Source organism: Rhinoderma darwinii, chromosome 7 (genome assembly GCF_050947455.1).
Source record: "Rhinoderma darwinii isolate aRhiDar2 chromosome 7, aRhiDar2.hap1, whole genome shotgun sequence".
Taxonomy (NCBI): Eukaryota; Metazoa; Chordata; class Amphibia; order Anura; family Rhinodermatidae; genus Rhinoderma; species Rhinoderma darwinii.
In genome coordinates this window covers 38,297,111-38,323,918 of record NC_134693.1, presented here as the reverse complement: position 1 = coordinate 38,323,918, position 26,808 = coordinate 38,297,111, and the positions used below count along the sequence as shown (strand labels likewise).

At 39.8% G+C, this 26,808-nt stretch overlaps 2 protein-coding genes across 5 annotated transcripts in view; one reads left to right on the top strand and one right to left on the bottom strand.

Annotated features, from left to right (window-relative positions):
• LOC142657804 (very-long-chain enoyl-CoA reductase-like) overlaps window positions 1-8,021 on the top strand; it is a 74,681-nt gene extending 66,660 nt beyond the window's left edge. Inside the window, exons 11-13 of the mRNA XM_075833189.1 lie at window positions 2,739-2,827; window positions 6,051-6,096; window positions 6,186-8,021. Of these exons, the coding sequence (XP_075689304.1) occupies window positions 2,739-2,827; window positions 6,051-6,096; window positions 6,186-6,313 (263 nt within the window). The 3' untranslated portion in view covers window positions 6,314-8,021. The remainder of the gene's footprint in view (window positions 1-2,738; window positions 2,828-6,050; window positions 6,097-6,185) is intronic.
• Window positions 8,022-11,593: 3,572 nt separating this feature from the next.
• The window catches only part of ABCA4 (ATP binding cassette subfamily A member 4), a 134,047-nt gene continuing 118,832 nt past the window's right edge, over window positions 11,594-26,808 (bottom strand). For 3 of the 4 annotated variants that reach the window (XM_075833185.1, XM_075833188.1, XM_075833187.1), the window contains 6 exons: window positions 18,561-18,702; window positions 17,393-17,527; window positions 14,216-14,319; window positions 14,038-14,130; window positions 13,262-13,511; window positions 11,594-12,461 (listed from right to left, as the gene is read on the bottom strand). In XM_075833185.1, coding sequence (XP_075689300.1) covers window positions 12,342-12,461; window positions 13,262-13,511; window positions 14,038-14,130; window positions 14,216-14,319; window positions 17,393-17,527; window positions 18,561-18,702 — 844 coding nt within the window. In that variant the 3' untranslated portion in view covers window positions 11,594-12,341. Of the gene's footprint in view, window positions 12,462-13,261; window positions 13,512-14,037; window positions 14,131-14,215; window positions 14,320-17,146; window positions 17,283-17,392; window positions 17,528-18,560; window positions 18,703-26,808 lie in introns of those variants that run through there. The other variant, XR_012849982.1, reaches the window with a different exon arrangement.

The following is a 26,808-nucleotide window of genomic DNA, read 5'->3' as shown; positions in this document are numbered from 1 at the left end:
TTATTTATATTATTGCATGGTTTTAATATTATGGTATAGTATAAGTATTCATTTTCATATCCCTGTGCTTGTTAATAATATTGTGCGGTATAACCAAATATACTATTGTATGGTATTGTATATATCATATAGAATACTGTGTGTGTGTGTGTGTGTGTGTGTGTGTGTGTGTGTGTGTGTGTGTGTGTGTGTATGTATGTATATATATATATATATATATATATATATATATATATATACACACATTATGGTATTAACATTAATTGTGCCACATTAAAGTGAATATTCTAGATTAATACTTGGCATTAATGTACATGTAATTATATTGTATTGTCTTATATCCTGTTTTAATATTTCCAAACGAATAGGCAGCACAGGTTCCAATTCAGTGAAAAAAAGGGTTTATTCACCCATACAAATCAAGGTCCAAGAAGTAAAAAATACTTCATAGTCCAAAAAAAATGAATTAGAAGATAAAAAAAAGCAAAAAAAACTTGTCCGGAACAGAAGCATGGCTGGCTTCCAAAATCTTCTATGCAAATAGTAAAAGTTATGTGGCTGCTTAGCACACACCACTAAAAAAGATCGATATATATACATACAGATGCAGTGATCTTTAACTTGACTTTTAACACAGTGGCAAGAAACTTTAACTTGACTTTTTCAATGATTTCCAATGGCGTAAGTGATAATTTGCTGCAGCATGATATAGTTATCAGAGTCAATATAATGATTTCTATGTGTGTACACACTTACACATACAATTTTTAGATATACTATATGAACAAAAGTTTTGGGACGCTTTTATGACATCACATTCCAAAGCCATAGACATTAATATGAAGTTGGTCCCCCCTTTGCAGCTAAAACACCTTCAACTCTTCTGTTAAGGCCACGTTCACACATGGCAGAATATTTCCGCTGAAAATGTTGGTGCAGATTCAGGGCGATTACGCAACGAATCTGCATCAACATTTGCATATTTGACGGGTAATTCAGATGTTGCAGATATCACAGTGGACTTGCCACAGATTTCAGTTTTTGCATTGCAAAGGCTGAAATCCGAAATGACATTCTCCGCAACATAATGTGCATGCTGCGGAGGGAAAATTCTGCACCGCAGCCGAATTTCCGCACAGTTATTTTCCGCTATGTCTGAACGAAGTTTCCTAAAAATGTATAGAAAGAAATGTAAAAACCGGCTGCTGCAGAATTCCACTGCGGACTGTCCGCAGCGGAATTCAACAGCAATTCTGCCATGTCTGAACATGGCCTAAGGCTTTCTACAAGATTTTGGACTGTCTGTGAGAATTTTTGCCCGTTCACCCAGAACAGCATTTGTGAGGTCAGACATTGATGTTGATCGAGAGGTCCTGGCTCGCATTCACCGTTGTAGTTCAACTCAAAGGTGTTAGATGGGGGATGAGCTCAGGGCTCTGTGCGGGCCAGTCATGTTCTTCCACACCAAAAGTCGCTCAACCATGTCTCTATGGACCTTTTAATTGACTTGGGCACAGTAATGCCGGAACAGAAAAGGGCTACCCCAAACTGATCCCACAAAGCAGAAAGCATACAATTGTCCAAAATGTCTTGGTATGCTAAAGCATTAAGATTTTCTTTCACTGGAACGAAGGGCCCTAGGCCGACCTCTGAGACACAACCCCATAGCATTATCGGGATGCTGTGGCATGACCTGAAGAGGGCTGAGCATGCAAGGCATCCCAGAAATATTAATGAACTGAAACACATTTGCTGGCAGGAATAGTCCAAATTCCTCAATGTTGTGCAAGTCTTATTTGCAGCTACAGGAAACGTTTGCTGGAGGTGATTGCTGCTAAAGTTCTACAGGTTATTAATTTCACAAGTTCACTTTTTCTCCCTGCACTGTGGATATTTGGATATATATATATCGATCTATCTCTAAACCCTATAAGAGAAGTGCTTCAGAAGAGCCTTTGTATGCACAATCACTTAAGGGGAATCGGTCATCAGGTCCCCTGTTTTTGTATATAGGACATGGCAACAGTTCTAAGAAAAAATATCTGTGTCGTCCATAGTAATCAACCTTATTGATTGCCCTGAGCAGCGCTGACTAGTGGGCCTCTTGTATAAGAAAAGTGCTCAATGGTCTTTACCATATTGATCTTTTGTGGGCAAGCGGCCCTTTCACTGCAGAAACACGCAATGAAGAGGCTGATTAGGATGCAGCATAACGGGTGACTGTCCCATTGATCTGAATTGGGCTTGCAGAAATCCATGCACATGCAGCAGAATTAATCCCATTCAGATGTACAGAATAGATTTTCAGTCCCAGAAATTTCTGCAACAAATCTGACACGCGTAAGCAAGTTTATAATTACTGTCCTTCCCTTTCCTTACAATGGCCATTAGGATTAATTCTTGTAACTGATTTCCTGCGTATTTCTTCCTAGGAAAAAGAATGATATAAACTAGTTTTTAATTTTTTTAATCAAATTTATTAGATTTTGGACTTTTGCCCGTTCCCGCTAAAGGATGACACCACAGAGGTGTTTTCTGTTGCAGGTTTTGCTGCAGATCCGCAGCGAGTTTGTGGCAAAATGTGTTCCGTACAGACTTTGACACAGATTTTGATGTGGATTTGCATATATAATCTGCTTCGTATGAATTGTAGTTGGTAAAGCTCTCTATTTACTTGCACTGCATTGTAAATTTGTTGCAGATCCGAACATCCCCTAACATGTTTCTTATTCTTTCAGGTTCCAGGTCACGGAGGTATCCCTTCCCAACACGAAATCCTTTTACTTGGTTGTTTTTCCTTGTGTCCTGTCCTAACTATACCTATGAGGTAGGCATTGGCAACTCCTCGTTCAGTCACCAAATGAAAGTCCTAATCTGGTTAAAGTTAATGCTGACTGTAGTGGAAGTTCTGGCAGAAGCATCTGTAAGTTTGCTGACATACCTTTTGTCCTGCTGACATCTATAACAAATAGAGTGCAGATGCTTATCTAGATGTGCAGTGCATTCCGTTTCCTTCCCTCCTAAAACTACATTTGCTGTTTAAATGTAGAAGAAAATGAGATACTCGTGTAGTGTACAGAAATTTGGGTAGAATGAAACATAGGTGCATCTATAGAGTTGTCTCCGTAGGCACTGACTTTGCTGAGGAAAGCTACGGCGTTAGATATTTGCGTAGTGTTACATGGCGGCCATTCAGATGAACGGCTCAAGTCTGCCGGACTGGGGGTCACTCTTACAAAGCACCTCTCCTTTCTGGTTTATAGAGGGGGTTCCTGAGCGGGGAACCTCCCTCTGACATCCATATACCCTAATAAGACATGTGGACAGGAGTTGTCTTCATGAGACAACCGTTCAACCTACTGTATAACCACTCTTGTTGGTGCTGCTGCTGCATCATATTGCAAAATTTGTGCCGTTCAATCTAGTCCTTTGGACTTAAGACGTACAGTATTACTGTAAAGTAGGGGTCCGCAACCATGTCCTGACACACTTTGGCTGGAATAATAAAGCATTTTGACTGTCAGCATGCTGGGAGTTGTAGTTTTACAACAGCTGGAGTGCTGAAGGTTGCTGTCCCCTGCTGTAAAGCTTCAAGCAGCTGCATCTAGCCGGAACATAAATTGTCAGTTTATGTAGGCCCAAGTTCTCACAGAGCAGGATGGTGCAGCTTTTGCATGCATGTTGTCGTTATTATTTTTAAACCTAGATGGGGTTTGTAAGAGCAGCGAGACTATGAAACTCTCTGCCAAAGGAGGCTGTCTTATTAATTTATTGAGAGTTTAAAAGGGGACTGGATGCCTTTCATCATGTAAGTAATAATATTACAAGTAATATGTACTAGATCACTTTAGATGGGTCATTGATCCAGTGATTAATTCTGATAAACATATTTGGAATTGGGAAGGAATTTTTTTCCCAACGATGAGGAAAATTGGCTTTTGCCTTATGGGGTTTTTGCCTTCCTATGGATCAGCATTGCAGAATATTAGGTTGATCTGGATGGACTTATGTCTCTCCTCGTGTTTGCATGCGTTCATAACAGCACTGTGTGAATATAGCGTATTACGGGATTCTAGCACTGAATGATTCAACTTTAACCATTATTGTTGTTTTTATATTTACATTAACATTATACCCTCATATCGTTGTACCTCTGGGCTTCCTATGTTTAGCACATCAGGACTTTAGTTGTCATTGCAACCTCTGCTACCCAATCTTGCTGAACCATTACAAACAAAACCTAACTTTTCGTAGAATAGCCTACTCCTTATATATAGTATACTGGATTTAACTATAAGTGAACAAAAATGAAAGCACTTTATTTTTTTGGGAGTATTCTTATCAAGTTGACATACAGTGAAGGAAATAAGTATTTGATCCCTTGCTGATTGTGTAAGTTTGCCCACTGTCAAAGACATGAACAGTCTAGAATTTTTTAGGCTAGGTTAGTTTTACCAGTGAGAGATAGATTATATAAAAAAAACAACTGAAAATCACATTGTCAAAATTATATATATTTATTTGCATTGTGCACAGAGAAATAAGTATTTGATCCCTTTGGCAAACAAGACTTAATACTTGGTGGCAAAACCCTTGTTGGCAAGCACAGCAGTCAGACATTTTTTGTAGTTGATGATGAGGTTTGCACACATGTTAGATGGAATTTTGGCCCACTCCTCTTTGCAGATCATCTGTAAATCATTAAGATTTCGAGGCTGTCGCTGGGCAACTCGGATCTTCAGCTCCCTCCATAAGTTTTCGATGGGATTAAGGTCTGGAGACTGGCTAGGCCACTCCATGACCTTAATGTGCTTCTTTGTGAGCCACTCCTTTGTTGCCTTGGCTGTATGTTTCGGGTCATTGTCGTACTGGAAGACCCAGCCACGAGCCATTTTTAATGTCCTGGTGGAGGGAAGGAGGTTGTCACTCAGGATTTGACGGTACATGGCTCCATCCATTCTCCCATTGATGCGGTGAAGTAGTCCTGTGCCCTTAGCAGAGAAACACCCCCAAAACATAATGTTTCCACCTCCATGATTGACAGTGGGGACGGTATTCTTTGGGTCATAGGCAGCATTTCTCTTCCTCCAAACACGGCGAGTTGAGTTAATGCCAAAGAGCTCAATTTTAGTCTCCTCTGACCACAGCACCTTCTCCCAATCACTCTGAGAATCATCCAGATGTTCATTTGCAAACTTCAGACGGGCCTTTACATGTGCCTTCTTGTGCAGGGGGACCTTGCGGGCACTGCAGGATTTTAATCCATTACGGCGTAATGTTACCAATGGTTTTCTTGGTGACTGTGGTCCCAGCTGCCTTGAGATCGTTAACAAGTTCCCCCCGTGTAGTTTTCGGCTGAGCTCTCACCTTCCTCAGGATCAAGGATACCCCACGAGGTGATATTTTGCATGGAGCCCCAGATCGATGTCGATTGACAGTCATTTTGTATGTCTTCCATTTTCTTACTATTGCACCAACAGTTGTCTCCTTCTCACCCAGTGTCTTACTTATGGTTTTGTAGCCCATTCCAGCCTTGTGCAGGTCTATGATCTTGTCCCTGACATCCTTAGAAAGCTCTTTGGTCTTGCTCATGTTGTAGAGGTTAGTGTCAGACTGATTAATTGAGTCTGTGGACAGGAGTCTTTTATACAGGTGACCATGTAAGACAGCTGTCTTTAATGCAGGCACCAAGTTGATTTGGAGCGTGTAACTGGTCTGGAGGAGGCTGAACTCTTAATGGTTGGTAGGGGATCAAATACTTATTTCTCAGTGCACAATGCAAATACATATATATAATTTTGACAATGTGATTTTCTGTTTTTTTTTTAAATATAATCTATCTCTCACTGGTAAAATTAACCTAGCCTAAAAATTCTAGACTGTTCATGTCTTTGACAGTGGGCAAACTTACAAAATCAGCAAGGGATCAAATACTTATTTCCTTCACTGTAACGTTTTATCTTTTTAGGTGTACTATGCACAATGTGTTACAATTTTATGGACTGTGCATACTTAGTTTGCAATGTTATAAATGTACTATTTTTTTCTAGGTAGGAAGCTGGATTAGTTTCACTGTGATGACCCAGTGTGTTCCAGGTCAGGATTCTTTCCTATTTCACAAACTGTAATTGCTCCCAATATCAAATCCCTGTCTCCTGTCAATATATATTTTTTTTTCATTGCAGTTGGACTATTTGCGCTCATTGGTTTTATTCAGATGACCATTTGGGCAAAGGAAAAACATCATCGATATATCAGGGAGTTTAAGGACTATCCAAGAATACGGATGTCAATAATCCCCTTTCTACTGTGAAGACACATATGCAAAGAAAAAACATTTATATTATTTTGTTTTAACATTTGATACTGAACTAAAGCTTAAATATAAGGATATACACAGAACAACATTACATTTTCTAAAATATTTTTTCGTATGGCTTTTTCTGCAGATTTAAATCAATGTAACATCCATTGTTGTCAAACTGTAAAAATATTTATTGCTACTGTAATAACTTTTTAAACACGGTGCTGGACCTTTACTTCAGAGTGCAATATAATATACGTGCCATTAACGTTATACCCTCATTTAATATTACACAGCGGTGTCTCACAGTACACATTTCAGTTATGATTTCAGCAATAATTTTTTTATTTCTTAAAGATAGAAAAAAAAACAACTAGGTTTAAAGGGAACCTGCCATGTTGAATATGCTGTGCTATCTGCAGGTAATGTAATTATAGAGCAGGAATAGTTGAGCATATTGATGTATAGTTTTCTGGGAAAAGATTCGGTACAATTTGTAACTTAAGGGCCTTTTAGACGAGCCAAGATATTGTAACGATCAAACGATTAGCGAGTCGTTCCGTAACGAACGATCGTTCTTTAATTTCATCTATTATCGTTGAAATAGTTGTTGTTGTGATCAGTGTTTCGGTCGCTTGTCTGGCATCTTTTTGTGCATTTGCACCTGCTTTGTCGTTGAAAGACGAATGATACCTGTTTAAACTTGCACATTTAGTGACGGCGAACAATAGTTGTCATTCAAAACGATGCGATCGTCGTTATACGAAGGATATATAGTTAATCGTTCGATCGCTTGCAGTGTTTACACCTAGGCTTACTGATCACTTTTGCTCAATCTAACGAATCGACTCGTCTAAAAGGCCCTTTACTGATGTAAATCTCTGTACTTGGGGCTGAGTTCAGTGGGTGGTCTCGCACTGTGATTGACAGCCTTCTCTCTGAGTGTGCAAACAGAGAAAGCTTTCAATCACTTGATAGGTTTGCCCAATGGACTCCTAAACCCTAAATTAGCAGGGCTTTACATCAGTAGGTTACAAGTTTATAAATAGTAGGATGGCAGGCCCCTAAAAAATTAAATCAAAATAATCGAGTAGCACATGACTAGGTACCGACCCTGACATCAGAAAAAACAATTGAGGTATTTTTTCCTATTTTGAGTAATGGACATACTTTTTACAAATTACATGTTATTCTGAATCTCTTCTGACAAACCTATATATCAATCTGCACGGTACTGCCTTCTCTGTAAGATGCTACCTGCAGATAACGTTAGCAATTGTGTGCATAAAGGTCGTTTTACACCTGCCGATATTCGAGACCGCTGATCGAGACCTCACTGTTCGGCGCTCGTTTGCGCCTGTCACACGGAGCTATGAACTGGGACGAACGGTCGTTACTCCGATCGCTCGTCCCCATATACTATTTTGATGTCGGCAGCGCGTCTCCCTGTTTACACAGGGAGATGTGTTGCCGTCAACGATAAATTTTTTACTTTTTTAAACCGATACGACCAGCAGGTGATTCTATGAACACTCATCTGCACAGTAATCGCCCAGTGTAAAACCCCTTATAGACTTTCCACAATGCCTTGGTTTTCCATTGTCCTGTTTTCCACTTTTAGTTTCAGATTACACACAGATGGAATGGTAGAGATTTTAGAGGAAAACATGAAACTAAGAGATTAGTGTTCGTCTAAAATTAAAAATGTAAAATTCTTTACTGAGTGGCTTCTTTTTTTTTTTTTTTTTTTTTATTATTTATAATTGATGTTAATAGATACCACTTTTTAAGCAGGATCGGAGATCGGCCTGATTTTCTACAAGGCTCCGTTAAGACCACGATTCCGCTGACATACCCATAGACTTTAATTAAATGTATGGTAAAAGGGTGTTCTTTTTAACATATCCTTGGTTGGGACACGCTTTTTAATAAATCTGTATACCAAGTATTTCATGTGTTTTCAAATGTACAAATGGGGTGTGAATGGCAGCCACTGAACCCTTCAAGCATAACAGGAATACATGAATGTTTGTTTGCTTGGGGAAAACTAGCATATTATTTGGGGAATTGCTGGTTTTGGCAAAAAAGATTTATGCAATTCATTCTCACGTGTCTTTAGTTGTTATTGAAGACCAAGCATCATAGCAAATTACTTCAAGAAATTAGAGTGTTTATAACCTTGGCAAGATAATGAACCTAAAATCTTAAATTACATTTAGAAAAAAAAATAGATTCCGAAGGTGGTGTTGATCTCTTCTATCCTTGGGGTCCATGCACAGATCCATATTGGCTCCATTGAGCATCCAATTTTTTATGGAGGCACAAAAATATTGTGGCATGTTGTAATGCACGCCATGTTATGGAGGTATTCTCTCCTAGAAGCATTTCTTCTAGAGATTAATTTTATGCCTTAAGGGCACCATACGGTAGCACATGGAGACCTTTGGCTCTGTAATATTAACCTGTATGCTGCCGTGTGCAAGACCCTATAATGGGAGGGGTCAAACCTCAGTTATTTTATTCATTCGTAAAAGGGAAGGATGTGGTGAACCACTCAATTAAAGACTGGAAGATACCTTATTGATCACTGGTGTTGGTGAGATCGGTCTGTATCTGAACTCCCATATGCAATAAATCATTTTAATGTTTTCATTAATTTCAAGAATAATTGTCATATAGTACATGTTTTAATTTGTGTAGTACTGAGTTTTCGGCATTTTTAAATTAATTTTTACTACTAAGTCAATAAGCACAATGTTGGTAAAAATAAAACCAAAAATGGTCAAGAAGTTATGTGCCCAGTGAAGTAAAAGCAACATTAGGTCACACAAAAAACCGACTTGTACAATCCCAGAACATAGATGCAAAAATAATTGTAAAATCCAATCTTCTTTAAAGGTCCTGGATATGTTCATGAAGCCTTATGCACCATTTAGAAGCCAAAGCTTATTACAGTTGTTCCTAAAATACCCACAAAAGCCATATATTAGACTAATAAATCATTGCTGTTTTGTTCTGTGTATTTTTACAGCAGTTGAAAAGCCATACACTCTGTATAATTCTGTAATACAAGTAATAAAAAAGACTGAGATTTCATACACATTTTTTTATGGGTGTTTTTATTATATTGTAAGAAAATGTCAGGGCCAATGTAAAAAATAGGACAAGTGACAAAGAATTATGGGTTTATCCAGTTATTCTTTTCGAAAAATAAATAAATTGAACTCCCTGCATAGAACTTTAACTTCCTACTTCTAAACCGGCCATGGATGGAGGTATAATTTGTAAATATATTGGTGGTGGTCCCGACTGTAAAGCAAGCCATACATATTAGATGTATATTGGCCCAACCCGTGGATTCCGGTGGGACCGTTTGACCATCTGATCTGTAGACGGTGTCTCAACTCCCACCCGACGGCAGATGGAGAAGGGTCAGGCATGTTGAATTTCAACATGCCCAATTCTTTTATTTGGAGATGAGCCGATTTTCTCTATTGAAAACAATGCACGCACATGTGAATGGAGGAGTTGGAAGAAATAGCTGGCAACCGAATGATCTTTTGTGGAACAGCGATCTAAAGTGTATGGCCATCTTAAGGGGTTTCCGATGTAAGAAACTGACAGAATATGGCTTGCTGGGACCCCCACCAATTGGGTCTATAGGCAATTGGCTTTTTAGTAAGCATGTCCACACACTTCTCTTCACCCATCGTACATAACAATCAGGTGATGGTAACTATCCCCCATCATCCATTTGGTTTCATCATCCATCTGACATCTTCATATTGTTTCATAACCAATCAGCGTCATACACTTCTGTTCATTCCAGCCCAGATTGATTTACAGCACAGCGTGATCTCACAAGATCACGCTGTGACGTTACTTCCTCCCGCAGGTCCTTCACCAGAGCGATGGACGACTGAACAGATCTCGCCTCAGCAGATTCGGATAAACGCCTTTCACAGCTGGAGGCGATGTCTGTTCAGTTTTCAGTCGCTCCAGTGAAGGACCTGCGGGAGGAAGTGACGTCACAGCGTGATCTTGCAAGAGCACGCTGTGCTGTGAATCAAGCTGGGCTGGAATGAAGAGAAGTGTATGATGCTGATTGGTCAGCATCATACACTTTTCTACACAACGCCCACTTGGTGAATAGAAAAAAAAAACCGCCCAGTTGGGCATTTAGAAAAAAATTTGCATAAAACAGCAGTTATCTACATCAAAGCGCCTATAAGATTGGGTAGGGAAGTTAAAGAGTCTGTATCACCAGTTTATAAGTATTGTGGTAAACACTCCATAAATCTCTTCCCTTTGACTATCCGGTTTGTTAACAATATGGCTTTACTGTAGTCCTTCCGTTGTCAAGTACTGGTTGCTTCTTACTTGTAGTGGTCATTCCCTAAAGCATCATTTTATGAAGGAAAAATCTGAGCCGATTCTCTCAAATTACATATGACATTGTCTTCACACAATTTTCTTTTTATCTATTAAATTCAGCAAGGCTAATCATGTACCTAATATATAATGCAAATCCAATACTCAATGTTCCATTAACCATTCGTCCTTAATAAAACATCTCCAGGGCCTTGTCACCTCATTCCACTTCCTTATAATTTCTGAGAATCTTCACAAACTATTTAATGTGTTCTGCGTATTAAACATGACTTTAGAGATTCAAGGGCTATTCCATGCTTTGCACCTCTAAATTTTCAGCAAGTGTTGCTGCTTACTATAAAATCGGAGGACGATGTCAATGACTGCTACAATAATGCCGTTCTCCTGGTCGGATAGATGATTCAATTTATGTTCAAATGTTATAAAACAAGTTGTATTAAAGAATATTAATGTGCAATAGGAAGTCTGATGTCCAAACATCCCCTTCAACACATTGCTTAAAGGGGTTTTCCCATCCGAGACATTTCTGACATATCCACAGGATGTTCCAAGAAAAGTAGTAGGACAACAGCCAACGTCTCCAGATCTTCAAAGTGGTTTTATTGTCAAAACATCTGCGGCAAACAGGCAACGTTTCGACCCATAGTGAGTGAAGGGTCTTTTTAAACCCTTTTATGTTACTCTCTTGCACCTAAAATAAAAAAATTATGCAACTTTCCAAACATTCTTCATTAAAAAAAATTTTTTTTGTCATGGAGAAACACAGGTCTGCAAAGAAGCTATATACCCCAGTTGGGAGGGGAGGGGGAGTTTGCAGTGCACAATGTACGGCCTCATACCTTTTATAGTCAACTATGTTTTATTATAACGTTACATGATGATAAACCAGACGATAGATTCAATTCGCTAAACTTTATTTGTTAATAAGCATATGAAAAAAGACCAAGCATATCTATTTATTATTCTTTTTTGTTGTCACAAGGTCAATGAATACAGCGCATTATCACTGGCAAAACCATGTAACATCATCTGCTAGACTCAGTGTTTATGTCTGTTTATGACCATCAGAGGAATATTTCAATATAGCAGGTGATATTGTATTGTTTATCCGTGAAAAGGATTTTTCGAGGTAAGAATTACCCTGACAAAAAAAAAAATGTATTAATGTTTTCAAAATGTGTTACAAAATGAATTATGCCTATTTTTTGTTTATTAGTTTAGATAATCAGTTGGGGGCATTAGCCGCACAATTTTTTTTATTTTTTATAATATTGGCCCTTATTAGAAGCTACGGTTGCTAAACTGATTATCATGATCTGCCCCCAGTGTAGGTACTTCATACACCCCGCACCTACGTGCGAAGCAACAACACTGACCAACACAGGAGACTGCAGCAACTGGAAGTGACCACCAAGAGTGTTTTGGGGATGCAGCATTGCTGGAGTGTGCTGGGACACTGTTCTAAAACTTTTTGCTTCATTAGATTGCTACTCATAAAGCTAATTCCTTGAAAATATAACAAACTGTAGTGAACAGATTTTTTTTTATCAGTGCTTGCAGACGCAATGTTCATCTCATATTTCCGAAAAGCACCATCACCTTCTTGTCTTATACCCTGATGCTTAGGGCAAATTTAGATTGATTTCTATGATGCCGTTGGTGGTGGAGCAGGTGCAACTTTGACTTCCCTTGTGGCTCCAGCAGCTCGAGGATGTAGACGGATATCCTCATCGTCTGTCTGCTGTTTAGCAAAGTTTACAAACACCTGTAGATGAAAAAGTTTCCTGGATTTAAAAGGCAGTTACTACATTATAGGACCAAACTCTACATAGGAGAGAGACACTTAGTCCTCGTTCACATCTACGTTGAAGGGTCTGTTAGACGCCTCCTTCGTAAATCCGGCAAAAAATACAGGAAACAATAGCGTATCTTGTTGCGTTATAATTCCTGGTAAAACCACAGAATCCCTGACGGAAACCCGATGAACTGGCACTTCCGGTATTGTCGTCGTTCTGCTCCTCCGACGGAGCAGAACCACGGAAACATCGGCGCAGTTGTGAACAAGGCATTATTTTTTAAAAATACAGCCCTGCAGGAAGCCCCATGTGTCCAGGCTTCTTGTTAATGGAAAATTTGGAGATTAAAAAATGCCAAGCAGTAAAATACTAAGTAAAAATAACTAAGGTAACCTGCCGTGTTGTACAGATCCATAATATTGTGCCCAAAGCCTGCTTTGGTATGATACCGTGCATCTGTGTGCCTACCGGTTGGTACAAAGGCATGCTGGGTTTTTTTTTCCTCATGGAATCCGTGAGAAAACAAATTGTTGCATGTCCTATCGGATGCCGAATTACAGAGGTATTCTTTACAAGGACAATTTAATCTAGAGGATAATACATGGAGGCACCATACACCATACAGTGGCACACAGATTGTGTAATATATGAGCCTCCATAGACAGCAACTGTCCTTTTTTTAAATGAAGTAATTTTTTTATTAAATGTTTTTGTACTGTTACAAAAAAATGTCAAGCACAAATCTCAATTCAACAACAAGTGTCCTTACCTGGTCTAATGTAGTCTGGGACACCGAGTATTCCTCAATGTTGAGGCTATCTTTATTGGAGATCAGAAGTTGGAATATCCTGGCCAAGGAAGAGGAAGAGATCTGATACTGTAACATGTTGTAATGTTTCTCTCGCTGTAAGCTTCCGGGAAAGTTTGTCAGTATAAACTTCTCTGCTGGTCCTGGGTCAGGGGCTGATCCAAGATTCTGTGCTCTGATCTTCATGGTAACAATATAACCGTCTCCAAACCTGAAATATAGAATGCAGAATGAGTGGTTTACCTCTTGTGTAACTTCGGCAATGATACTAGTATAGTAGGGGTCAAAACTGTAGCAACTAATGAGTACGTCCAAATGATGTCAAAATAATATGTCTACTACTGCTGAAGGGTGGCACATCTTTATGGAAATATCGACAATGGAATAGAATATAAGTCCACACAAGCGGTATTTATGGATCGTAGGATTATATAATGAATGAGGAGAAACAGATTTTTTTTATTACACATGTTGATGAGTAAGTTGACGAGTATTCTTTACATTGGTGCAAATGTGCATTTTTATGTACAACATACACGTGGAAGTTGTAAATGCATTCAATTTAATGTCTGAGGCCTGCAGATGATTGCCTTTCTATATGACAAGGTAAAAATTATTTATCCATGTCACCTCAAACTTTTGAACCACAATCTATGACGCAAAAAGACAAAATACCTAATATCTAAAGGCAAAAAACATAAAATAATGGCATACATATAAAATGTCATTTTACATACTTAAATTTTAAATGCTGGATGGTTCCAAGACATTTAAACGTTCCCTTGACCATTATAGCCAGACGAGTACAGAGAGCTTCACATTCCTCCATACTAAAGAAAGCAAACCAGAGAATAATAAAACGATGATGTAGTCCATTATTCAGTCTTACATATTATTGTACAGAATTACACGTGCCTGTGAGATGTCAGTACTACTGCTCGGCCTTCTTTGATGATACTGACAATAGAATTCCATAGGAAGCGTCGTGACTGAGGATCCATCCCTGTCGTAGGCTCATCCTAAAAGTGGAGATTAATTATTAACATAGGATAAAAATGGTCACACTGATACATTGAGGGTCAATGCACACGATGCGTATTACATATGGTTTTGCCACGCGTATTTGTGTGTGGCAAAACCGCAGTATCAGCATAGGCATAGGGAATCTCATGTACACACTGCGGTATTTTCCCGCACGTAAATTGACCTGCAGGGCATATTTTTGGAACTGCAGCATGTCAATTTATCTTGCGTTTTGCGCTTGTGAATTCTATCTCCCTGGTTCTGGAGAAATACGCAGCAAAACCCGCAGCATGAAAACGCAGCAAAAACTGCCCCGAAAAATGCATAAAAAAACGCACCTCGGGTGCGTTTTTTCCTGGGAATTTATTGCGGTTTCGCTGAGTATTTTCCACAGCAAAATACGCAACGTGTGCATGTAGCCTAAGGGGTTTTCTCATAAAAGACATTTATGACATATCCACAGGATGCACCTACCTTTATAATGGGGCCCCATAAACCCCGTTCTACCGCTCTGTTGCGGCAGAAGCAGGTGAATTCCGACCATGAATTAGGAAACAGCGTAGCTCATAGCTCACGTGCTGTGCTGCTTCCGTAACTGCTATTCACTACTACGGACATTATAGATACAGCGTAGCTCAGCGATCTACGCTTCTTTCGTAACTCGACCATATAGTCAGAGGGAGCAGAAAAAGGTAGAAAGGGATCTAGGAGGCCCCAGTGGTGGGACCTGCATCTATCTGACATCTATGACATATCCTGTGGATATGTCATAAATGTCTCTGATGGGAAAACTCCTATAAGCAAAGAGAATCAATAATGGAGAAAGATCTGGAAGTACCTGTAGATCATAGGCTAAATAACAGTAAAATAGCCTTAAAGGAGTCAGATTTTGTGTGCCGTAACAGAGAAATGTAATATATAACAATTTTGTTCTTTTTTATTACCACTCAAAACATCCACCTAATGCATTCAATGCTGTTAAGAAGAAGTTGCTTCTCGTGCACTGATTCGTATTGGCTGGCCTTTACAATAACAGGAATCACTCCGCTGACCATGTACAAGAGGATCCGGGTGGTGGGAATGAGCTACTAGGCATGTGTCTCCATCAGCACTGGACCCTTTAGGTAGAGGTTCTGAAAGGGACAACCTCTTTAAAAGTGTAAATAGCTGTCACAAAATTGATAAGGGCTTAGAGAACCTCAGCTAAGGCGATTTTCTCATCTTGGACATCATTGCCCTGTGTACAGAGGTGTAGCTAGGTTCTCCAGTACCCGGAGCAAAGATTCAGTTTGGTCCCCCCTCAACCCCTTCCCCCTTTTTTTCACATTTATTTTAATGTAACTCGAGCCTAAAACCATTTGTACATTTTACAAGCAATATAGTTATATAAGGGAGTTACCATAACAATGCATGAAAAGTGCCTGACTAAAACAGATTGTATAACTGAGGCTAATGATACTATATGGTGACATAATGAACAGTCCGCCCTTTATATAGTGCCACACACCCCTTGTAGATAGTGCCACACAGCCCCCCCTGTAGATATTGCTACACATCCTCCCCTTGTAGATAGTACCACATACCCCCCTTATAGATACTGCCACACTTCCCCCCCCCCCCCCAGGAGATAGTTGCTATCACTCTGGCCGAGGGAATATATGTACATATATGTACAGTGACGTCACTACCTCTAGGAGCGGAATCCCCAGCCGGAATGCCGGAAATGCTCTGGCTGGTGATTCCACTCCTGGAGGAGCCCCTGACGTCACTGTCCATTAATGGACAGGGATGTCAGGGGCTCCCTTTAGGAGCGAAATACCCGGCCAGAGCGTTGGTAACTTGCCAACAACAATGCTCTAGACAGGGATTCCGCTACAGGAGGAGTGAATGGCAGAGCAGGGAGCACGTAGTTTCCTGCTCTGCCATAATATTCAATTGTATCTGCGTCCTGAGTAACTATGCCCGTGCCGCCCGACCTAGTGCCTGCCCCTACCTTCCCCTCCTAGTTGCACCTGGGGAACATTCCCCATCTGCCTTCCCCTAGCTACGCCTCTGCCTGTGTAAACAGGGCAACGATCAGCCGATGAACGGTGAAACGCTTGTTCACCGCCTGATTGTATCGTCTGTGAAATATTATCGTTGTCGGCAGCACATCTCCCTATGCTGCCGACATGATAGAAATGTATAAGAATGAGCAATCGCAGTCCCCAAACATAGCTCCTTGTGAAAGGAGCAAACGAGCGCCGATCATCGAGCTGTCTCGTTGATTGGCGCTCGTTTACATGTCCCATGTCCAGTAGGAACCTAGAGTTTATCGTTGATTATAATATTATTATAGTTTAATATTATTATACTTTAACGGTAGGTTCACACAGAGTTTTTTGCAGGCAGAAAATATGCCTCAAAATTCCGTTTGGAATTTTGCTCTGCCTGCACGCCGTTTTTCGCCGCAATTTTCAACCGCAGCCAATGAGCACCGCGGGCAAAAAACGCTGTGAAATACGCTTTCTCTGCCTCCCATTGATGTCAATGGAAGGTCAGAGACGTAAACGCCCGAAGATAGGGCATGTCGCTTCTTTTTCCGTGAGACGGATTTTCCACTCGCGGGAAAAAACAGCCTCCGCCTCCCATCGAAATCAATGGGAGGCATTTTAGGCCGTGTTTTGGCGCGGTTTTCGTATCAAAAAACGTGTAAAAAAACCCAGTGTGAACTTACCCTAATATAGGATTTATTCAGGATTGAAAAGAGTTACTTAAGGGGCGACATGATCAACATGTACAAATACGTATACGGCCCATAAGAAATATTGTAAAAAGATTTACTGTGGGTCAACTCATAGCCATGGAAGTTCTATCCATGGCTGGTGGGAAAATGGTCCAGCCCCAGCTGAGTATTAAAGTCTACCAGAAGCAAAGTCTACTTTATGGCAAAGTAAAGACAAATACTGGCGATGGGAACCTATAGGAAATAATGATGGTAGAATTCATTGGCCAAGATTTCCATAGTAGAGAATATTTTAATATCCAGTTATCTCTAAAAAGAAGTAAAAAAAGAGACCCCAAACCTACCAACAATACCACTGGTGGGCATCCAATAAGAGCAATTGCAGTTGATAGCTTGCGTTTGTTTCCACCACTGTAAGTGCCAGCTGATTGATCTGCATATTTTTTAAGGCCCAAATTTTCAATCCCCCATTCTGTAACCTGGAGAATATAACAGGGACAATTGATTATGAATTAATACTTTAAAACCTGCACGTGTGAACACACCCTTAAATCCGTTTTTTTGTGTGTGACGTTTTTGAAACCAAGACCAGGAGTGGATTAAAATAAGAGCTCAAGTAATATCTGTCCTTTATACTTTCTCCTACTTTATAATCCACACCTGGCATCAAAAACGGCATAAAAAAACCCCTGATTAAAACCTGCACGTGTGAATACACCCTAAGGGCGGATTTACACGAGCATGTGCATTTTGCGCACGCAAAAAAACGCTGCGTTTTGCGTGCGCAAAATGCACTTGACAGCTGCGTGTGTCATCAGTTTGGATGTTTGGATGTTTGTAAACAGAAAAGCACGTGGTGCTTTTCTGTTTACATTCAGAGTTTGACAGCTGTTGCGCAAATCACGCAGTTCGCACGGAAGTGCTTCCGTGCGACCTGCGTGGTTTTCACGCACCCATTGACTTCAATGGGTGCGTGATGCGTGAAAAACGCTGAACTATAGAACATTTCGTGAGTTTTAGGCAGCGCAGTCACGCTGCGCAAAACCCACGGACTGTATGCATTGCCCCATAGAGTAATATAGGTGCGTACAACGCGCGTGAAAAGCACGCGCGTCGCACGCACGTATATTACGCTCGTGTAAATGATGCCTAATAGTAACGATAGAATAAGGGATCCTAAATCCTAATTAATTTATATATTTCACAATACAGAAATGCACCTACTTTTTTGAAAGAATAGAAAATACCCATTTTCTTTTACATATAGAGCCTAATAATCAGCCCTGACATATCCTTGTGTCACACAGCTGCAGTTTGTCACAGTGTATCAGTCTAGGAAATTCTCTGTGAGGTAAACACAGCAGCCTTACTAATCTCTCACTTGTCATTTAAGTATTTTAAGAAACTGCTGCAAAACATTTATTCTGCTGGTTTCTTATACCAGTTGATAAGATTTAAAATGAAAACATAAAATAAATCATTTGTGATCTGAGGAATAATAGATTGTTTTACCATATGAACTTCTTCCTCTGGAACTCCCCTTAAACGTGCATATAGCTGCAGATGCTCACGTCCAGTCAACAACTCATCGATGGCATCAAATTGCGGACAGTAGCCCATGTTCTGGTGCACATTCGCTATGTCAGTCAGTATACTGGAAAGTTAAAAAGAATTCACGATTACTCTCATAAGAATTTTTACGGTTTTTAATCTGAAGATCCTATATTATGAATAAAAAATTCTTACTACTTAAATAAAGGATAGAAAATGTAAAGAACATTTTACACTAAACCGCTTCCTGCTGCGGCCACTTTTGACCTTCCTGACAGAGCCTCATTTTTCAAATCTGACATGTCTCACTTTATGTGGTAATAACTGGAATGCTTTTACTTATCCAAGTGATTCTGAGAATGCTTTCTTTTGACACATTGGACTTTATGTTACTGGTAAAACTTGGTCAAAACAGTCAGTATTTAATTCTGAAAAACACCAAAATTTAGCTAAAAATTTGCAGTTTTAAAAGTTTAAACCTATATCTGCTTGTAAGGCTGAATTCAGACGAACGTAGAGTACGTTCTCGTGACGGCCGTTAAAACAACGGCCGTCACACGACGCATGTATTTCAATGGGGACATTCTATTTTCACGGATCCCTCCATAGACCCAAGTCTATGGGGATCCGTGAAAATGGAAACCGCACGGGGGCACTTCGGACGTGAAAACGTCACATTTTTCACGTCCGAGTTTCCCCACCTTCGTGTGAATCTGGCCTAAGATGAATAGTAATACCACACAAAATAGTTGCTAATTAACATTTCCCATATGTCTACTTTAGATTGGCTCATACAATACAAACCCCCATAAATCACCCCATTTTAAAAACTGCACCCCTTAAAGTATTTTAAACAGCATTTAGAAAGTTTCATAACCCTTTGGCATTTCACGAGCATTAAAGCAATGTAGGGGTGAAATTGACAAATTAATATTTTTTGCAGAAAATCACACAGAATTTTTTACTAGAGGAACGCAACTCAATATTTATTGCCCAGATTCTGCAGTTTTTAGAAGTATCCCACATGTGACCCTAGTGTGGTAATGGACTGAAGCACTGGCCTCAAAAGCAAAGGAGCACCTAGAGGATTTTGAGGCATTCTTTTTATTAGATTATATTTTAGGCACCATGTCAGGTTTGAAGAGGTCTTGTAGTGCCAAAACAAAGGAAACACTCCAAAAAAGTAAACTACACCTCAGAAGGAATTCCTCTAGGGCTGTAGTGAGAATTTTGACCCCACAGGTGTTTCATAGATTTTATTATAATTTAGATGTGAAAATGAAAATTTTTAATTTTTTGCAATAAGATGTTGTTTTAACTAAAAAAAAACTATTTCCACAAGGAATAAAAAAAGAATGTGGTCACAAACTGCTGTTTGAGAACATGGCAGGGCTCAGAAGGAAAGGATCGCAATTTTGTAGCGCAGATTTTGCTGGATTGGTTTCTCGGCACTATGTCACATTGGCAAAGCCCCTAAGGTACCAGTACAGTGGAAACTCCCCAAAAGTTACTCCATTTAGGAAACTACACCCCTTGAGGAATTCATCTAGGGGTGTAGTGAGCATTTCGACCCCACAGGTGTTTAATAGTTATTATAATTGGGCAGTGAAAAAAAATAAAAAAATTCCAATAAGACGTAGTTTTAACTCAAAATTGTTCATTTTCTCAACAAATAAAGGAGAAAAGGCTCCCCAACATTTGTAAAGCAACTTCTTCAGAGTACGGAAATTCCTCATATGTGGTCATAAACTGCTGTTAGGGCACACGGTAGGACTCAGAAGGGAAGGAGCAGCATTTGGCTTTTGGAGTGCAGATTTTGCTGGATTGGGTTCTGGTCGCTATGTCGCATTTGCAAAAGCCCCTGTGGGACCAAAACAGTGGAAACCCCCCAGAAGTGACCTTTTTTCAGAAATTACACCCCTCAAGGTATTCACCTAGGAGTGTAGTGAGCATGTTAACCCCGCAGGTGTTTTCCACAAATAAGTGTACACTCGATGTTGCAGAGTAAAATGGCAATTTTTCCATAAATATGCCAATATGTGTTGCCCAGCGTGTGCCACCATGACAAGACAGCCCTCTAATTATTATGCTGTGATTCACGGTTTTCGAAACACCCTACCTGTGGCCCTAATATTTTGCCTGGACATTCGACAGGGTTCAAGAGTAATAGAGTACCATGCGAAATTGAGGCCTAATTTGGCGACTTACAAAGTATTGGTTCACAATTGCAATTGGCTCTGATGTGAAATAATGTAAGCTGTGCGGAGTACATCAGGGCATAATCAGTTAATATAATAATGGGGTAAAAAAAAAACAATTAAATAATCCATAGATGTGTGTTACTCTGTGAAGCAATCCTTTATGCACAGGCCGGTGTCGCATTGATAAATGGTGTCGTTTCTTATTAGCCTTTTAGTACATACTCTGCACTTTTGCAGTTTGGAGAATTTTGCTGGGAAGTGTTGTCCTGGTGTAATACGGGCGCCCTCGCTTTCAATAGATATGTTTGGGCCCTCCCATTCCTGGTTCCCCAATTTTAGTGCCTTGATAAATCGCCTCTTGAAACAGAAGAAATGTTCCCCTCGGGCCTGCACAACTGCATATTTTTGCTTTTCTGAATTATTGGAGCCTTAACTTATTTTATTTTTTCATAGACGCAGTGGCATGAGGGCTTTTTTTTTGCGGGACGAGCTGTAGTTTTTATTGGTACCATTTTGGGGTACATGTGACTTTTTGATCACTTTTTATCCTATTTTTTGGGAGGCAAGGTGACCAGACAGCAGCTATTCTAACATAGCATTTTTTTTTATACAGCATTCACCACGCATTATAAATTACATGTTAACTTTACTGTGCAGGTCAGTACGATTCCGGCGATACCAAATTTATAGCGCTTTTTTGTAAAAAGCATGTGTTTTTTCTGTCGCCATGTTTTTAGAGCCATAAAGTTTTAATTTTTTAATCGACGGAGCTGTATTAGGGCTTATGTTTTGCGAGACGAGCTATAGTTTTTATAGGTGTCGTTTTTGGATACATGTGACTTTTTGATCACTTTTTATTCCAATTTTTTGAAGGCAAGGTGACCAAAAACAGCATTTCTGGCATTGTTTTGTAGTTGTTTTTTTTTTTTTACGCCTCTCACCGTGCAAGATAAATTACATAATATTTATATAGTTTAGGCCGTTAAGGACGTGGCAATACCAAATATGTATAGTTTATAGAATTTTGTCAATAATAAAGGACTTAATAAGGGAAAAAGGGCGATTGTGTTTTATTTTCTTACTTGAAACTTTTTTTTCACTTTATTTACTTCTTTTTTTTTTTTAAAGCTGACACCCACCGCTGATGACGCAAGCTCAGCTTCTGAGCCCGCGTCATCCTTCCATCGGTACGGAAGCCTTATGGGCCCAGCCTCCAGGTGGGGCCTAGGAGGCTTCCGTACTATGCAGATCGGGAGGCCAGTATTAGGCTTCTGGTTGCCATTGCAGCCATCGGCACGCCAGCAATTTCATCGCTGGGGTGGTGATCGGCTACAAATACCTTAAATGCAGTGGTCGCTTTTGACCAATGTATTTAAGGGGTTAATGGCGGGGATCGGCGCTAACTTTGGTCCCTGCCATTACAGCAAGGTGTCAGCTGTAACATACAGCTGGCTCCGGGGGATGATGGCACCGACTCAGCAGCTAAACCCGCGCCATCCATTTGTCGTATGGATACGGCAATTTGCGGGAAGCACTGGCTTTCCATGACGTATCAATACCACAAATGTCGGAAAGGGCTTAAAGCATGAAATCACCGTTAAGTTAAAACAACCTTGAGTTGTTTTCTTCTGCTTAAGTCTATGTATCAATTTCCAAACATTTTTATTAATTTAGTGGATCCAAAATAAAAAATGAAGCAACTTTGCAAATACTATTGATTAAAAATATCCTACCCTTTTGTGTCTACGGCTCCTATGCACACCTATGTCTCCATGGTTACAGACTACAAACAGATACATTGCTGTCTGATCCTGCAATCTCTCTTCCATCTAACCCATATTTCTTTGTTTGTTTGTTTCTTTGCACTTCTTTTCCAAAAGACCCTATTTTGTAAAAGGTATTTTTGAAAATTCTTTGTTTGGATACAGGGAGGTGAAGGGGTCTGTCAGGAAAAATAATTCGATCAAAACCAGTCCAAAGAAAAGGTGGGGCAGTTGCCCATAGCAACCCATAAAGTTTCAAAAACCTTTTCAGATTTAAAGCTGTAATCCGATCCGTTGCTATGGACAACTGCTCCACTTTTCCCCCATAGTCTCTTTGCCTTAACATTTTTATGAAAATAAGGCCCACATCTCCTGGTTAACTCATCTGACATGTTTACTAATCCTGTATCATTAGCCTGTAGATACACACAGACACAAACACATTCCACAGTGAATAAACACTTTCCTGGGCACTGACTGGCATAAACACACTGTGAGCCTCCAGACTGCCATGAGGTGAACACGTGTTGAACTGTATTTTCCATCCTAAAAGCCGATATATCAAAAACATGTTTTCAAAATGACCTGGCAGATTGGACATAAACCCTTTACAAAAACAAATTCATTTTGCTGATGGTGTTTTTTTATACTATGCAAATAAATGTGCAAATTGACTTTCCGCCAAAGCATGGACCCAGCTGCACATGTTGATGCAGCTTCTGGGCAGTGGAAGGGAGGGGAGGGCACATGTCGCTGCTTGTGGCATGAGCTTATGAATTTCAGCAGTCAGTAAGGATGTTATAAACCACACATGTCAGTAACTACTATAATAATATTCATATATAAAAATGTCATAAAACATCTGAGAATATAAACAGAGTAAAAAAAGAGGGTAAACAAATAGCCAAATATTTGTAAATGATCCTACATCCTAGGAAATCAAAGGTTTAACAATGTGCCCCTTTCTATGTTGTTCTTCCTACAGTTCTGAGCATTGGTTTTGGTTTAGGGCTCCCCTGCGTTATGTAGGTACAGTTGTCTGGTACCTCTTCGATGAACTATATTCTCCCCTAGAAGTAAGGGTTCTAGTGAATAATACCTCCCTCATTTGCCTTGAGATGCTTAATACTACAATTTTTATATCTCACGGATGCATGGAGTCTTTCAGTTAAAAACCTCTGTAGGCCTCTATGTTAACTCGGAGACACACAGAGGTACAGTGAGGGGGCTATAGCAGGCCATATGCAACAGGCCGTACACTTTAGGGAGTTGTCTGATGAAACAAACATTATAGAGGACATCATAGATGGGGTCCTCTGCTCAGTACCCCATTTATCAGCCAGAACACAACCAACAACAAAGAGCTACATGTGCATGTATCACACGGCCAGCCATTCAATTGAATGGCCACCAGTTAATGCTGCATTTCTGATGCTGTGAAAAAATATAAAAATAAATAAATTATATATATATATATATATATATATATATATATATATATATATATATATATATATTGTATATATATTTATACACTGTATATTTATATATACATGGATATAGTTTACATTTATTATGATGTCATGAATATTGTTTATAGTACCTATACTGTGTCCATCAGGAGCATACTGCACCTCTATGAACCTACTGTACACAGAGCACACAAAGGGTTTTTTTCTTAAAAAATAAGAGATAATCCACAAAAAGTACCTACAAGTTGCCATTCGTGTTAAGAAACTGCAATAAAGTAACCTAGCAATTGTGCGGATTGAAGGACAAACAGCTGGGATGGACCCATATTGAAGTAAAAAAATAACCATCCCAGCACAGAAGATAGATTGCACATGTATGGCCTCTTCTCCAATGAAATCAATGGCAGTTATGGAAACCGACGATGAACGCTGCCCTGAGTGACATGCCATAAATGTCTATTATCATTGAACCCTGTTCATATAAATGTAATACTTCAATAAAAGGGAAAATGCATCACTTATGATACCACTACTGTTACTTGTCCTCCTTTTACCACTTGTCACAATCAAACACTCCTGATAGAATTTATGATCCCCTGAGGGATAACATGTGAAAAGGCAGCAAAGTGCAAATCCATGACGGTGCACAGAAATCTAATATCTTCCGCAAGGTTCTAATACTTGGCTTAGAACAACGCTTTTTAAACGGTATCGCTTGCAATCCGGTAAGTCTAATAACAATAAAATATCTAGTATTAAAAAAAAAAAACTGCAAGCATAACAGAACAGCTGAGGATACAAAATGTAGAACAGAAATGCCTAAAGATAATAGTACCGGTTTTTTTTTGTCCATGTTTGTCAGGTATAAAGCTAAATTGTACAAATAGGTGGGAGCTGAATGCATTTTCACACCTTTAAAATCTCTCCATTAATGCCTCTTGTCATTGTGTTATCAGGGTTGTCCGTTTTCTTCACGGGCAGTGACGTACTTCTTTACATTAAAATACCTGAAAAATCTTGCCAAAGAGTCTGTGCAGTATTGTGGCATCAAGCCATTTGAATTTTCAGAATTTGTGTCTAATTCTAATAGACATAAATTAATATTCACCCTTGAACAGCAATTTTTTTAAACCACTTAGTGACCACCAATAAGCCTTTTCACAGCGGTCACTATGGGGCCTTAGGCTAGGCCGCTTCCTTTTCACGTCAGCCTAGTCTACGTCCTGCACGGGTGTCTCGTGGAGGCTGGAGACGGTGCTCGGCTGTCTGATGACAGCCGGGCTCCTGCTCCAATGGTAGCGATCAAAGTATACTTTGATCGCGTTCGTTTAACCCGTTAAATGCTGCGGTCAATAGCCACTGTGGCATTTAAGACGTTTACAGAGGGAGGGGTCCATGGCAGCCGGGGGCATAACAGAGGGAGGGGTCCATGGCAGCCGGGGGTATAACAAAGGCCTCCAGGCCTGTCCTGGCTATATGCCTATTAGGCCGTGCCAGAGGCACGTCCTAATAGATTGCCTGTCAGTTTTAAACAGCTAGGCAATACTGACAAAACGAAAAAAAAAAAATAGTTTGGTCATTAAGGCCTAAAATAGGCTGGTCACTAAGTGGCCAAAACCATGCCCACATGCAGTGGCGAATGGGTGCACGTTTTTGCCGGTTATACCACAGTCAATAGTGGATTCTGTGTTATATGCCTCCAGCTTTGTAATGGTGGTGTTACATTTTTAATATAGATAATGACATAAAAAACTAACAAAAACATCACCAAAAATTATTTCAAGTATGTTAAACATAAAAAAAATGTTGATTTAAGGAATAGGTAATTTTCTTTTGACACATTCCCTTTAATTTCTACTATGTTAAATATAAGATAGCAGCAGTAACACTAATTTGTATTGTGTTGGGCAGTACAAGGGAGGGGTGGTTTTCCAAGTACCACAAACTTCTCCAATTTCTTTTATAGATGCTAAAAGTATATTTAGATTAATAGAAGGAAAACCGGAAGCTTGGTAGTGCTACTAAACATCGGAGTCAAGCAACATTAGGATTATCAAGTTTTACTTAGTGACGCATTTCGACACCGGGCAAGTGTCTTCATCAGACCAGGTATACGGAGCACATTGACACAAAACCCCTTAAAAACATTCTTCTAAATTTACATGAAGTTAGCATTGGTTGCAGGAAGTAAAATACGATCAGTATAAAATGATAGTTCACATAAAACACATGTTAATTAAGGCTTATATAGTGGGCTTCAGGTTATGTGGAGACAAGTGGGAAGCACCCCGACAGGGAGCCGGACGGCGCTTACTCCATCTGCGTGATACAGCCGCCAAAAAAAGAGTGTCCCACTTGCCGACGTTCAGCAAAATTGTGTCTAGGCCAAAAGCAACACGATTCCATTTATAGCGTAACCGTGGTGAACGGACGCCGGCTGGCTCCAGGAAGAAGCCAAGGTCAGTCATTGGGAGCCGGCCAGCGTCTGTTCACTGCGGTTACCCAAGCAGGGAATCGTGTTGCTTTTGGCCTCAGGGCACAATCTTGCTGAACCTTTGCAAGCGGAACCCACTTCCTCGGCGACTATCACACACATAAAGTGAGCGCTGTCCGGCTCCCTATCGGGCCGCTTCCCACTTGTCTCTGCATAACCCAAAGCCCACTATATAAGCCCTAATTAATATGGTTTTCATGTGAACTATAATTTTTTACTGACTCATTTTACTTATTGCAACCAGTGACTTACTTTATTTATATTTAAAACAATGTTTTT